This window comes from Phlebotomus papatasi, chromosome 2 (genome assembly GCF_024763615.1).
Source record: "Phlebotomus papatasi isolate M1 chromosome 2, Ppap_2.1, whole genome shotgun sequence".
NCBI classification, from domain to species: Eukaryota; Metazoa; Arthropoda; class Insecta; order Diptera; family Psychodidae; genus Phlebotomus; species Phlebotomus papatasi.
The window spans coordinates 14,601,191-14,616,113 of NC_077223.1; the positions used below are offsets into that span (position 1 = coordinate 14,601,191).

Sequence of the window (14,923 nt, forward strand, 5' to 3'; positions counted from 1 at the left end):
GAGGGAAATGAGGAAAATTTTTAATAAATTTTATTTTTTATTAGCATTATTTTAAGTGTAAAAATTAAATTGAAATTTCATATATTCTCAGGTATTTTTCTGCACCTTTTTTGGTGCTTCCTCAAATAAGAAATCAAAGCAAATCCCTCTCCACAAAAAGAACATTTTTGGTCCTTCAAAGATCCTGTCTCATGAATCTTCATGTGAATTCTCAAACTATTTCTATGGGATAATTTCTTCCCACAGATTGAACATTTCAGATAAATTTCCTTATGCCAATTGAGATGATCTTTGAATCTAGAAGCGTCTGGAAATGATTTTCCACAGATTCTGCAACTGAATGGCATTGCATGGAATTTTTCATGCATCCTCAGAGCAGCTGAAGTGGCATAGGATTTTCCACATAAACGACAGAGGTATGCATATGGCTGATCTTTACTGTGAAAGCTCTTCATGTGACTCTGAAGATTGAAGCGACTGGAGAGGATTTTTTGACAAATGCCACATTGAAAATTGCCCTTGGAAGACTTCTCGTCAATCTTTGTGGATTTTTTCTCAGGATTATTTGCCTCTAACATGTGACTCTTCAACTCATGGACTTTCAGGCCATCTAAACGCTTAAAAGTTGAGCCACAGTGCTGGCACATGAACTTCCTTGAAGATTCATGAACTGTCTTCATGTGGAAATTCAATCTGTATTTCCCTTTAAACTTCTTACCACAAATACTACAGGAAACAGATCCTGAACTACTTTTTACATAACAATTATCCTTATTCCTCTTATCTTCAATGTTCTTACGAAGATTCTCCAATTCCTGGGATTTCCTTGAAATTTCCTCAAGGCAAATATTTAGAGCTTTTTTGAGCATCGGATAGGAATACTTCACATCCAGCCGGATATCATGGATTGAATTTAATTTACTGACATCCTGCACATCCAATAAACTAGAAAAAATTATAATCTTTCATGTCTTGCAATGAGTAATGCCGAATTTTTTTTCTTACTCTTCATTGTTCAGGAGGAACTGGAAGTGTCTCTGGCAGATTCTTTTGAAAGATTCACCTTTGGAGAAATTCCCTACATTGCAATTAGGCACCTGGCACTCAATATTCATGGTGAAATCCTTCACTGGATAATTTTCTTTCTAACCGACTTGGGAAAAGCGTGGGAAAACTATTTGGATTTTCTGACTACCCCGCGACTACTGTCAAAACATAACCTCAAACCGTGGAATTTCTCTTGAACGGAAAGACGGAATACACTGGACATTCTGGACCACATTGCATCCGGCTAAGAATCAAATCAGGATGCTGATGCCGAAGATATTCAGTTTCCTAGCACAATGTCGATCTCTTTCATCTACCACAGCCGGAATAACAAAAACCCATCGAAGTGTCTATGCTAGAACGTATCCTACAATCGTGGTACTTCCGGATGGATCCAGTTTTAGTATTCGTTACACAGAGCCCCGAGAAATAATCAAGGTATTACTGAAATCTTGTATAAAAATCTGTAATTTCATAAATATCTTCCCCAATTCTTAAAGCTTCCTTTGGACTTGAATACCCTGTCTGAGGAGGAGAAAAAAGTGAGACTGGACAAGAGGAAGCCTAAGAAGAAAATCCGTGTATATGAGGAAGTTGATGATTCCTTCAGCTCTCAGAAGTATCTTAAGATGTTAAAAAAGAAGTAAAATTGGAATTTATATTTTCAATAGAAATTTTGAGGTTATGTAAATAAAAAAGTAGGGTTAAATCTTTTAGGAGTGATTCCTTCTAATCACAGCTATTGTAATCTTCGGATTTTCTCCAAGCGCTCCGATCGAGCTGAAATTCACAGGGTATATGTTTTGAACATCCCTGATGCCGAAAATCATAAGCCGGCAATTTCAGGTCCGGCCGTCCGTAGTACGCAATATCTCTGGTTTGGATAGATATCTTCATATTTTTTTTAAATATATTGACGGCTCCATTCCATATGCTAAGTTGACTTAGCTTTATATTACTTCGAGAGATGTGTTGTTCCTGGGACCGAGATCTACAACTGGTGAAAATTTGGTGGTCATCCGGCATTCGGGCAACGAGATATTCAACTTTTTCGATAAAAAATTACACAAGCAGCATAAGAAATCGCCAACTTCAAATGGCTCTCCTGAAAAGTTGTCATTTTGAGATAGCATAGTATGAAATAGAAGCGTCGATATCTACTCGCGCGCACGACGATTTCTGTGCTATTAGTTTTTTGAAAAACCGATTCTAAACCGGTTAAAAATCACCTTTTGTAGTTTATCTCGAAATCTAAGCATGCGATTTTGAATTTCTTATGTTTGTGTTGTAGTCCAGACCAATTTAAAAAAAAATTTAAGACATTTGTCAAACAGTTCTCGAGATATTTCACTTTAAAGATTTCAATTTTAAGAAAATTTGCTAATTGCGTCAGGTGGAAAAAAAACGGGAGAAGCGGCGTCGGACAAATTTTTGCCATATTTAAGATATTTATTTGCCATATACCTATTTTGTGGTTGCGACTGCTGCCGACTTATCAAAACCGGCCTCACCAGGTAAACGGCAGAAACCCTGGATCACAGACCGTATATGCCAACTCATATAATTGAGCATAAATATATTTATAAATACATAAGTAAATACAATAAATAGGAGAAAATCATCATTTGGCCTGGTAAGGAAGAAGGAAGCAGTCACAAAGGATAGGCATAAGATCAATAAGTGACAACGGGCTCCAAGAGAGAGCACGTGTAGTTGCCACTGGTTCAGTCAGGAAAATGGAGTCACAAAGGAAGAGACATAAACGTACTTAATTCAAGGTGGAAGAAAAAAAGAGAAAATTTATGAAGAAAAAGGAAAAAAAGACAGTCAAAAAGAAGGAGCGCAAGTGGAAATATCAGAAACAAGAGAAAAGCGGCAATGCAACAACTACAGAAAAAGTGTATATTGGAAAAAGAGAAAAAATGAGACGAGAAGTGAGTGATGTTCAAAGGAAAAGGGCAGGAAGCGATATCAGCCTATAACATGGGGTAAGCAGCATTTTTCTAAAATTCACAGTTTTCTTAGGAAATTCAGTCAAAATCGCATCTTTCAAAAGTGTTTGGTGGTACCCCAGTTTCCCCTATATACAATTCGCGATCCACGATTTTTTTCGCCGATCTTCGCGGGTCCCGATTTTTTTCACGGATTTTCGCGGGTTGCGTATTTTTTCACGTAGTTTCGCGGGGCGTGAATTTTTTCGCGGATTTTCACGGGGTATGACTTTTTTCTCGGACTTTGCGGGGCGCAAATTTTTTCGCGTATTGTCGCGGGGCGCTTATTTTTTCGCGGATTTTAGCGAGGCGCGATTTTTCTCGTGGATTTTCACGGGGTGTATATTTTTTCCCGGATTTTCCCGGGTCGCGAATTTTTTCGCGGATTTTTGCGGGCGCGATTTTTTTCGCGGATTTTCGCGTGGCGCGAAATTTTTCATGGATTTTCGCGGATTCTCACGGGTCGCTGACAGAGGTTCTAAACGAACGTAAAGTTTGAGGCCTCTATCTATCATAGTTTCCGAGATAATCGACTTTAAAGATTTTCAGACACATTTATGCATTTCCCATCCAATTTTCCTCATTAATAACAATAATAAGTTACATACAATTTAAACTAAATTTGCATTATTTATGTTAAATATCGTTCAAGAGTTTGCCACAATCCGAATTTGCAACAAAAGAATCACACCTCTATAAGCTGATCTAGGCTTATCACTGGTTTTGTTTTTGTTTTGGTCTCGAGAGAAAAGGGATTTGGGGGATTTGTTGTGTTTCTCAGCGGGATTTTTTTTTAAGTTTTTGTTATAAAAACCGCAGTTAATTTGCCATAGAATCATCTTTTTAAGATGAGCCAGGAAGTTCCACCTGAACATCGTGAAAATCGTCGGAAAGTCTCTTCACATGGTTTCCGTCCCAGTACCACCTATCAATCCCAAAAACTAGAGAGAGAATGTCGAAAGAATTGGGATTTATTCTACAAGAGGAACAAGACGAACTTCTTCAAGGACAGAAACTGGACAACACGTGAATTTACTGACCTTTTGCACTTGGATAGTAACAAGATCCTCCTGGAAGTTGGCTGTGGTGTTGGGAATTTCATATTCCCTTTGTTAGAAGTGTGTCAGGCTAAATATATATACGCATGTGATTTTTCCCAGGAAGCTATTAAGTTACTGAAAGAGAATACTCAGTACACTGAGGATAAGATGAAAGCCTTCACTTGCGATATTACAACTGATGATATCTTCAGTACAATCGCTGAAAATTCCGTGGATATCGTAACGCTTATCTTCGTTTTGTCCGCTATTCATCCGGATAAATTCCGGAGAGTTGTTGAAAATCTCCATCGGATCCTCAAACAGGATGGTGTGGTGTTATTCCGAGACTACGGATTGAATGACATGGCTCAGTGGCGATTCAAGGATACAAATATGATTTCAGAGAACTTCTATGTGCGCCAAGATGGAACGAGGTAAAATATTTATTCTTCTACAAAGCCTAGAAAGTTCATACAGAAAATTCTATTTTGTTTTTCAGGAGCTATTTCTTTTCCGACTCAGAAATCCTGGAGCTTTTTGAGGGAGTTGGCTTCCGAGCCCAACAAAACAGCTATGTACACCGACAGACGATCAACGTGAAGGAAAATGTAGATGTGAAGAGGACATTTGTCCAGGGAATCTATCAGAAAACCTAAGAAACATCTTACCTCTAGTACTTGCTGGCCTTGGCTTTGGGTCCATCTCCCGATGGCTTAGCCTTTCTCTTCTCAATAATATTCTGAATCTGTTGCCATTCTCTGTCCAACTGTGCCTTTTCTGACTTATCCGTCTTGTGTTTCCTCGTCTTCCGACCATCCTGCATCTTCACACCGTACTGGAATGCCGCCTTGGGCATTGCTTCCTTAGTACTCATATAATCCGAGTATTCTTCCTGCGTATCGAAATCCCATCGTCCAATTGGACCCTTTTTATTTCCCAAATCCATTTTGGTGTAATCCACTTCTTCGTCTGAGTCATCAATGGCTTCATTCATCTCTTGCAGGCCAGGATAGCATTCGGCATATCCTTCAGGCTCAGCCGTAAGCCTAGATATTAGACCCGTTGGAAGTTTCACCGGGGGCTTCGGGACTAAAGAAACAAAAAAAAGACATATTAAAAAGGAAATGGTTGCTTGGTTTTTGTGTTTCTTCTTCCTTTTCAAATTACTCACAGTTTCCTGAGGATTTTGAGCTCTTTGGCTCCTTGGATGGCTTATCGAAATATCCTCCATCGGGATTTCCAAAGATTGTAGATTTCCCTGTCATAGATGACTCTCCATGTTTGGTTGCCTCATAAACTTCATCCCGCGTATAGATCGAATCCGGATCTGCCTTCTTGTCAGTGTCCTTAAACAAAGGCCTGTCCTTGTCCCTCCTCTTGTTCTTCTTATTCTTGCCTCCTTGCCTCAAATATCCCAGGATCTGGGAGAGTTTATTGATGACAATGTCATTTGTAGTCAATGTCTGAAGTTCAACACTGGACACTGGGACATCTGCCTTTGAACGAATGAGAATTGTGGGAATATCATTCTCCAAATTCTCATCCTCAAGCTCAATCACGTACGCCATTCGTCCTGGCAGGAATAATTCATTCCGTTCCACCACTTTGGATTTTTGAGCTGCCACAAAAGACTTAATATTGCTCCCCATGACCGTCTTGCATTCGAATTCTTCGCGTTTTGGTGCCCTTTCTGGTTCAACGGCTTTCGGTTCTGGAGCATCCTCATCCACAATTTTTTCCATCTCCTCCTCCTGTTCATGCTCCTTGGCCACAATCTCACTGCGCACCTTCTGCAGCAATGCATAATCCAGACCCTTCACCAAGTGAGTGTGCTCCATGTCACCACCCAAGAATTTTGACTCCTGAATCATCTGACGTCTCCGTTCGGCTGCATCAATGCCCGATTTGAGATCCGGAGCTACAGTCCTATATGCACTACTCGAATTGCCCGTAGTGTCGATATTTTGATAGTCTGGATTGACTCCATCTCGTCTCTCTCTGGCCCTGTCTCTGTATTTCTCCGCCAATTCGCTCATCTTGTGATCTTCCTGCTTCTTCAGGGCAGCATAGAAGTTTTTCTTCTTCCTCCTGGCCTCATATCGCTCAGAATTGCTGACTTTTGCTGTAGTTGAAGCCTTTGCTTGAGTCTCACCCCGACTGGATGCTGAAACGTAGGCCGGAGCCGTACGGGGGGTCATCAGGAGCTTCCGGAAATCATCATTTGTCAGCCGTTGACTGGCGTCGTCATGCACATCATCAGACGGCATTTTGAGCTACTCTGAATAAATAAAACAAAAAAAAATCAATCTTCGGGACTTGATAAAGGAATTTTAAATGTTTTTACCTTCAAGAATTCAAGATTTCTTGCAGAAAAATGAATTTTCCTTTTAATAACAATAATCGAAAACCTTTTGACAACTTTCATAAAATTCCAGGGGTATACTGGGACTTGTACTAAAAATGTACTAAATTCGAGCCAAGATTCTCTACCTTCAAGGGCCGTACTTGTGAGAGAAGATTTAACGCGAGTTTCTCTCCGTGATGTTTTCGCCTATTTTTCCCACCTGCCTTCTCTCGTATCCACGAATATCGGTGAGAATCAGCCCGTCAAATAATATCTGCAGATATCTTTAAGATTTCTGTAGAGAAAATCTACACCTCTACAGAATATCTGCAGATAATATCTGTAGATATTCTTACGAATTTTATTTGGGCTTGGGACAAAATTCGTCAGAATATTTCGGCAGATTTTCTGACGAATCTCTGACGAATTTCTGTAGATATTCTGCCGATTTTCTCTACATTCCAGACTTTCCAGACAAGATGTGTCAGAAGAGATGGAAAAATTTTTCACTGAAGTTTGCAAAATTCAATAGAGTTATTTTTTGTGATATCACGGTGTTTATATAAAATAAAGAATTCTGCGACGCCGTGTTACAAGTAGAGAAAAGTGAAGTGAAAACTTTAAACAGAGTGTCGACCAAAATTTCGTGTTTTTGTATCATTCGATTGGCGATTTTTAAGAAATTAGTATTTTTGCTCGCAGTTTTTTTACTTATCTAAAATGTGTACTCGGTAATGCTTGTTAAGCAGAGCATACAATTTTCTTTATAACTTCTACAGTTTCTTCATAAATCAACAATATTTTTGTGAAGTAATGGAGGTTATGCAGATTTTCTAGGGAGAAATTCTGCCGAGAATCTGCAGATTTTCTCTGAATGTACTAGAATATACCGTTAAAATTCAAAAAAACCTCCGAGTAAAATCGGCAGGTAGCCCGTCAAATCATTGCTCTACCTGCCGATTTTACTCGGAGGTTTTTTTGAATTTTAACGGTATATTCTAGTACATTCAGAGAAAATCTGCAGATTCTCGGCAGAATTTCTCCCTAGAAAATCTGCATAACCTCCATTACTTCACAAAAATATTGTTGATTTATGAAGAAACTGTAGAAGTTATAAAGAAAATTGTATGCTCTGCTTAACAAGCATTACCGAGTACACATTTTAGATAAGTAAAAAAACTGCGAGCAAAAATACTAATTTCTTAAAAATCGCCAATCGAATGATACAAAAACACGAAATTTTGGTCGACACTCTGTTTAAAGTTTTCACTTCACTTTTCTCTACTTGTAACACGGCGTCGCAGAATTCTTTATTTTATATAAACACCGTGATATCACAAAAAATAACTCTATTGAATTTTGCAAACTTCAGTGAAAAATTTTTCCATCTCTTCTGACACATCTTGTCTGGAAAGTCTGGAATGTAGAGAAAATCGGCAGAATATCTACAGAAATTCGTCAGAGATTCGTCAGAAAATCTGCCGAAATATTCTGACGAATTTTGTCCCAAGCCCAAATAAAATTCGTAAGAATATCTACAGATATTATCTGCAGATATTCTGTAGAGGTGTAGATTTTCTCTACAGAAATCTTAAAGATATCTGCAGATATTATTTGACGGGAGAGCAATGATTTGACGGGAGACGAGAACTCTTTGTTAAAATCGCTTTTTGACTTTCCGCGCGCTGGTTTTTGGTCGCACTGGTCGCAATAAAACTTAAAATTCGATGTGAAATCCCCGTTGGATGTGAGTTTGAATTTGAATCGAAATTTGTCGACATCAGCGCCAACGGTCAAAATTTAGAACATGCATGTTTGAAATTTAATTGTATTTAATTAATTGAATTTGTTGAAAATACTTTGCAAAAAAGAAAAGAAGAGCTCTACCGCCAACTCTTTCTACAAAAATCAGCGTCACATGTGACGCTGATTTTTATAGAAAGAGGTGACGGGAGAGCTCTTCTTTTTTGCAAAGTATTTTCAACAAATTCAATTAATGAATAACCCGAATAAAAAATTAAATAACATTGTTGTAAGCTTTGATTTATTCATCGCGACTCCTCTTATCACTTAAATGACTACAACGGCATTTCATGCCAAATTTCTTTTTTTTTAATATTTTACTACAGTAAAAAAAAACTAAAAATAAAATCCCTTTGCACTTACAGTACTTCAATTATAAATACGTCTTTATCTTTATACGTATAAAGATTTTCTCATTTTCTTTTGGTTTTGTATAAATTTTCTGAAGATTGTCAAATAATGCTAAAGTGAATTTTCAAAGATTTTTATAACGAAAAACCAATTTTCATTGAATTTTCCTTTTTTTAACAATTTGACAAGGATTATTGGATTCATATCAATATATATTTTCCTGTAAAATTTAAAAATTCTCATTCTTTGCGTTTTTTTTTTCAAAAATAATAAGTAAAATTCCAACATGAATTCAGAAAAGAAAAAAGGTGCAAAGTTAATTTTCGCTTTATTTTTCTCTGCAATATTATTCTGCAACAATTAATTTTTTTTCAATATTTTCACATTTTCTTGTATTTTTTGTGATTTTTCGAACCAATTTTCAAGCGACGAGGCATATTAAATGTTAAGAGGTTACGAGTTTTCGCCAAGAAAAGTTTTTTAGTCGCTAACTTGGTATTTTTTTCGGATTTGACGAGTATTTTTGTAACATTTTTGAAATATACTTGAGAATTGAGAACTTCGTCAAATATTCATGATATTTTCGCAATATTTGATAAACAACTCCCACTTCCGCTTTTTTAATGGCAGTTTGAGGATGTTTTGATTTTTCGATTATTACAGAATTAGATATAGAATTTTATTCAATTTAGTCAATTTAAGAAAAGTACAAAGATCGTTTAAAATTTTAAATTTAGAAGATACTGATATATACATAAAATCACTCTCAAGAATAAAAATTCAAAATTGATATGTTTTTCGCGTAAAATTCTACACATTATCCGTTTTTTTTTCTATTTTACGTAGAGTATTTGAAGAAATTTTCTCAAATACAGACTTTACTAAAGAAAAACGTTTGAAGCATTGCAAATAGTTTTTGAATAGAGAAGTTATAATTTTTCTTAGATTGTATGTGAAATAAAAAAGGATAATATAGATGCGAATATCAAGAATCTCACTCAATATATATATTTAAGGAAAAACACGTAACTACACAATTTTTAAATATTTTCTCAATTATTATTATCCGTTTATTAATTTTATAATAACTGTTAATATTTTACTACTTAAAATATTTGTTTTGTTGGTTCTTGAGATCTAACAATTTCAACTAACTAAAAAAGAACCTTTTCCCGATAAAATCCCTATATGCGATCTTTTTCTCCGGTTTTAGCTAAAGCAAAAATTAAGAGTTTTAAAGAGTTCACGCACGGACAAGTAAACTGCTAAAAATCTGTTCAATTTTGTATTTATTAAGAATATAAATAGGTTAATCAAGGATCTAATCATCAAATGGCCACAACCGTTTTCTTATTTACGAGAGCTGAAACAAAACAATATTAAAATAAAAAAAACAATTTGGAAAATCATTGGTTTATCAAACTCAAAAAATTAGTAAAATAATAAGAGATAATAAGAAAAAAAGTTTGAAATTCCCGCAGTTTATTAAGAAAAAACTTCATTGAAATTTATAATATACGGAAATTGTATTTATTAAGTGAAATAATCATTTAAAAACCATTTCAAAACTTAAAAAAAAACGCGATATTTTAATTTATTTGTTTATTTTCTCCCCGGTTTTTGATGAGAAAATTTCGCATAATGATGAGAAAAATAGGCGAGTTCCACACGGAGAGTTGACTTTTCCCACAAAATCAAACTCTCACATCTGGAGGATACGGCCCCATTCCGTCTAAGTACGTTTATATGCACTGCAAAGTTTGGATCGTTGTTTGGATTATTTGGATTAGAATAATCTCAGAGATCAGAATTTCTCTAGCCTTAAAAAAAGTCCTCTTGATTTTTGGGGGTTCTTTGGATTTATTGTATAACCATTCTTTGCAGAAATATACAGTAGAGGAATACAGAATATTTTCCTTGAGTTTTTCCTTTTAAATTGAGCGCGATTGTCCAAGATAGAGGCAGACAAAGAAGAGTATGAAACATCCTAGAGTGAAGGAAGAAAGGTGTTTTGCACTACTTGTTGGATTACCCAAATCCAGTTGATCTAGAAGATCTTTTGGCACATCAATGTAAACTTTGTCAATGCCTACTGCGAAGATTAACGTCCTCAGCTTCTCCACATCCACCCGATCATTCTCACTGGACCAAATCGTGAGACTGACGGTGTTGGTTTGGTTGAATGCCTTCATGAGCGTTGTTAGCTGTGGGAGACTGTGAGCAGCTATTCCTGCCCTAACAGGGAAGGTAATTGGATGACTAGAAGATGGGATTCCGTTGTTCCGGATTGAATCGCTCATAAGAGCAATTTGATCGTCAGTGTAAATCCCCTCGGTGAAATCGTTGCCCCATCTGGTGGTCCAGCCAATTGAGAGAACAGCTTGAGGAAATCTTTTGCAGCCACGCAAAAAGGAATTTGAGTCCACAGGCGTAGTTCCCGTGTTATTGACTGGTCCCCGGATTATATCAGCATTTAGCCATACCGGATAGTCCATCTGCAGGTTGACAAAATGTTTGTGTCTAGCGTCATTTCTCCATGAAGAATATACTCACTGATGCCCAAATGTCCGATAGCATCGCCAGGGATCCATCGAATACTTCTGTAGACTTAAAGTCCAACTTTACGCCCTTCGTCTTTTCCGAATTCTTACGATTGTACTCGAGGATTTGAGTCAGGAAGCTCTTGAGAGAAACGTCTGAAATGTTGACTGGTGGATGACCCATAACAGGAATCTCTGGTCCACTAGGATCGTCCACCAAATGTCCCAAAACGATATCTGCTTCAATCATATCGATGTCACTGGCCAGGGTCTGATCTAGCAGATCTTGGCTATTAACAGCATGGGCCCATGTGATTGCAGTGAGATTTTCCCTAGCAGCAACCATCGCAACCCGCGAGAGCATTCCTGGAAAACCATCACAATTGTACCAGGCATTCCAGGACTTCTTTTTTTTTTGAGAGTTCTTTGCCCTTTCTAACATATCACAACATTGATACAACAATTACACCAGTCATTTTACCTGTCGTGCCATTGGCAGATATATGAGACGCAATAAATATTAAAGAATTGAAGAGAAAAAAGATAAGAAAGGTGAATTTGTTTGGAAAAGATAAGGGATTTCTTTCAGGGAGAGGAATCAGTTGATTGCTAACCTTGTACAAGGAGGACCAAAATTCCAGCAATAATACTCATTCTGATATGGATATCAATACATCTGCTACAGTAACACCATGTCTAATTACCAAATAATTAAATTTTATGCTGTGCAAGCACTAAAATACACAAAACTGTGAAAAAATTTTGAAAAGAAAAAATATACAAATACACTTGATGATTTGTTTTGATTTATCTACGGCGAAATCCAGGGGTTGCCAACATTTTATTGAATTTAGCGCCTCAAGTGGACAAAAGTGAAAAACATATATTACTCGAAATTTGAAAAATAAAAATGTAACGGCGGTAACGGCTATCGCTACCCAGCAAAACTTCGATCTGCAATTCTGCACTTTTGAAATTTTAACGTTTCTTGTCATTCAATCGGATACTTCGTGTGGCTTCGGGATAGTCGTGCGACTTCGTGAGCATAGCGAATTTCTTTCGTGTTTTCTAACCATTTCCTTCCCCTTCGTATTTTCTATTACGGCTGATTTAATAATATTGTATTATAACATCATAATAATATTGTAAAAAAGAGAGTATTCACGTAAAATTGTTGAATAAAAATTGAATTTTAAATAAATTGAAATACATATTTTTATGTAGTTAAAATAATGTTTAGAAACATTAGAAAGGGTAGAAGAAATGTAGAAATCATCTAAATACTCTAAAGAAATTCTGCCGATAATTTTAAAATTTTCTATAGAAATTCTGCAGAAAATTCTGCAGAATTTTCATACAACGATCGGATCCACCTTAGAACAAAATTCTGCAGAAATTCTGCTGATTTTTCGGCAGTTAATAATTCAAATCTGACGAATTTCTGCAGAATTCTGCAGAATTTGCCGGGTGGGTACTTCCTTTAACTCTTTCGCGTCCCACTTTTATTCAGCAGATGAATTCATGTAAAATTGAGTTTTTCCTAATGCTTTATGATCAAATATAATAGTTCAGAGAGGAAAAAAAAATTCCATTGCGTGAAAACTCGGAAAAACCCCGGGTCACATATGACCCTGTTCACCCTGTTGTCCTCAAGGGAAGTGTACATTTACATACCATTTTCAAAATCTATATCACGGGCTTTTTAAGAGTTTTTTTTTGCTTAAAGTTACTAATTTGGCCAAAATCATGGCAAACTGGATTGTCTTGATGAACACTGTACTCCTGGTGTTCAAGGAATCTTCCTGGTAATCCCTTGAACAGTCACTGTCACAATATTTTGAGTGATATTTGGCAAAAATAAACTTATCCACATATTTATTCTTACACAATACAATTGCACAATATGAGACGCGTGCAGAATACTCTAAAATATTGCAAAATATGTTATAATTCATCAGATATAAGATGAAATGTCCAGGAGCAAGATGTCCCACCTGCATTTCACAAAGAAAAACAATGTCCCAACTACATTTCGCTATAGATTTGGGACGAAAACACTGTTACCCTTGGGGACAATAGGGTCATATATGACCCGGAAAATTCTACACGCTTTTCTGGAAAATTGAGAGTAGTTTATTATATCAAAATATGCAATATACATTCTTTGGATATTGCTAAATTTGGATATTGCTAATTCTAAAGAACTTTTTGCTGAAATAAATAAATGAATATAAAAAAATTAAAAAAAAGTCATTTCACAAAGATCGAAATTAGTGATTTTTGATCTTAAATATTTTGATTTCTATTATGATGTCGTGCACAAACCGATAGATTTCAATTAATGTAAATAGTCAAAAAAAAATTGTTTTTTCCCCGGGTCATATATGACCCTAATGACGCGAAAGAGTTAATCAATGTAAAAATAATGCCATCATGCTCTAACCCTTTAAGGACGAGAAGCTTTCCGCTGAGCGAAATTCAACGAAATCAAGTTTCCCTCGATATTTTAGCCTAAATAAGAGATTTAGGGTTAAAAAGAAATTTTCCCATCCCTAGGAGTCCTGGAAAACTATGGGTCATATATGACCCAATCGTCTTTAAAAGTAAAAAAGCACAAAATTTTCCAGACGACTAGTTTACTCGTTTGCTCTGTTATTTTTGAAAGATAAATAACTTGAATATATTTGTAATAATAAAAAAAAATAGAGTACGAGTAAAAATGAAAACGATCAAAAATTAATTTTAAAAAATCTCATTCAATTTTTGGTCTCAAAGACTCTTGAAGACTGGTACACAAAAAGAATAATTTTTATGAAAAAATGTATTATTGTTTACTTCATTTTTAATTTTTATGATATTCATCGAAGCAAATTTCGCATTACTGGTAAGGTAACACAGATATAAATGTCGCATGCCTCACAAATATAATTGATCTTATAATCCTCTTTTCTGATAGCACCATGTGCACCTCAGTTTTCTTCAAAACATGTTTGATGGTAATGGGTAATGGGCAGTGTTGCTTGTCTCTGGGAATTTAAGACGTACAGTTGCACATTGCTGTGGATCTGGGAGTTCTTCCGGTGTTGATGCGTTTTCGATGAAAACTTCAAAGTCCATTTCATCCACGTCTTGTTCCAAATATATTATGTCGCTTTCGTTCAGGACAAGATTGTCGGCATCATCGCTATCTTCCGAGCATAATATGTGGATGATTTCGGGTTTATTGATCATGAATTTTTTGTTCCATTTTTGAAGTCATGTACAAGAGTAAAAAGTTATGAATTTACAACATATACGCAGAAGTATCTTATAAATTATCAAAATATTACCTTCTTCAGTCAGTATTGCACTGGGAAATCTCAGCTAATTGATATATCACACAATATTACACGAATAATTAACTATTTTGCGCACACATAAACAAAAACATGAAACAGTCTAATCTCAAATCTTCGAAAATCCGCTAGAGAAAAATTCGGTGTTTTTTACCTTTATGGACGATTGGGTCATATATGACCCATGAAAATTATAAAGCTTTCTTTAAAATACCAATAAACTATAATTTTTACTTTGTTGAGAAATATTATGTATAGTTATTATAGTTTCTAGTCCCAAAATGTTTTTGTTTAAAAAAAAAATTAGAAATATTAAAAATATTAAAATTCAAGCACCACCGTGAAAATTTGAAAATTCGTTATTTTTGTGCTCAAATATTTTTTATATAGCAAATAGCTGGAGATTTGCAAAAAATATCGTAGATTCCTACATCTTTCTACTTCGTGATAATGTACAAACATTAGAAAGAAA

General features: G+C 35.7%; 6 protein-coding genes across 8 annotated transcripts in view; 2 read left to right on the top strand and 4 right to left on the bottom strand.

Moving 5' to 3' along the window:
* The window catches only part of LOC129802697 (tRNA N(3)-methylcytidine methyltransferase METTL6), a 109,762-nt gene extending 105,017 nt beyond the window's left edge, over window positions 1-4,745 (top strand). The window contains exons 2-3 of the mRNA XM_055848716.1: window positions 3,887-4,512; window positions 4,578-4,745. Coding sequence (XP_055704691.1) covers window positions 3,887-4,512; window positions 4,578-4,734 — 783 coding nt within the window. The 3' untranslated portion in view covers window positions 4,735-4,745. The remainder of the gene's footprint in view (window positions 1-3,886; window positions 4,513-4,577) is intronic.
* LOC129802702 (parathymosin-like) overlaps window positions 1-14,923 on the bottom strand; it is a 265,721-nt gene that overhangs the window by 186,675 nt on the left and 64,123 nt on the right. The window lies entirely within an intron of this gene.
* On the bottom strand, window positions 18-1,115 carry LOC129802694 (zinc finger protein 814-like). The gene is made up of 2 exons (XM_055848712.1): window positions 1,006-1,115; window positions 18-945 (listed from the first exon to the last, which is right to left on the bottom strand). Exons 1-2 carry the CDS (start codon window positions 1,113-1,115, stop codon window positions 78-80), a joined length of 978 nt encoding a protein of 325 aa, XP_055704687.1. The 3' UTR covers window positions 18-77.
* On the top strand, window positions 1,308-1,756 carry LOC129802701 (39S ribosomal protein L55, mitochondrial). The gene is made up of 2 exons (XM_055848720.1): window positions 1,308-1,485; window positions 1,548-1,756. The coding sequence occupies exons 1-2, from the start codon at window positions 1,309-1,311 to the stop codon at window positions 1,692-1,694; spliced, it is 324 nt and encodes a 107-aa protein (XP_055704695.1). The 5' UTR covers window position 1,308; the 3' UTR covers window positions 1,695-1,756.
* LOC129802686 (protein Red) lies at window positions 4,506-6,517 on the bottom strand. 2 transcript variants are annotated; one of them, XM_055848697.1, is made up of 4 exons: window positions 6,423-6,517; window positions 5,250-6,351; window positions 4,747-5,167; window positions 4,506-4,649 (listed from the first exon to the last, which is right to left on the bottom strand). In XM_055848697.1, exons 1-3 carry the CDS (start codon window positions 6,501-6,503, stop codon window positions 4,749-4,751), a joined length of 1,602 nt encoding a protein of 533 aa, XP_055704672.1. In that variant the 5' UTR covers window positions 6,504-6,517; the 3' UTR covers window positions 4,506-4,649; window positions 4,747-4,748. The 2 variants fall into 2 exon arrangements, with proteins under 2 accessions (XP_055704672.1, XP_055704673.1); XM_055848698.1 differs by having other exon boundaries at window positions 5,250-6,356.
* Window positions 10,417-11,947, bottom strand: LOC129802695 (protein FAM151B). 2 transcript variants are annotated; one of them, XM_055848713.1, is made up of 3 exons: window positions 11,731-11,947; window positions 11,130-11,482; window positions 10,417-11,071 (listed from the first exon to the last, which is right to left on the bottom strand). In XM_055848713.1, exons 1-3 carry the CDS (start codon window positions 11,768-11,770, stop codon window positions 10,508-10,510), a joined length of 957 nt encoding a protein of 318 aa, XP_055704688.1. In that variant the 5' UTR covers window positions 11,771-11,947; the 3' UTR covers window positions 10,417-10,507. The 2 variants fall into 2 exon arrangements, with proteins under 2 accessions (XP_055704688.1, XP_055704689.1); XM_055848714.1 differs by lacking the exon at window positions 11,731-11,947 and adding an exon at window positions 11,598-11,722.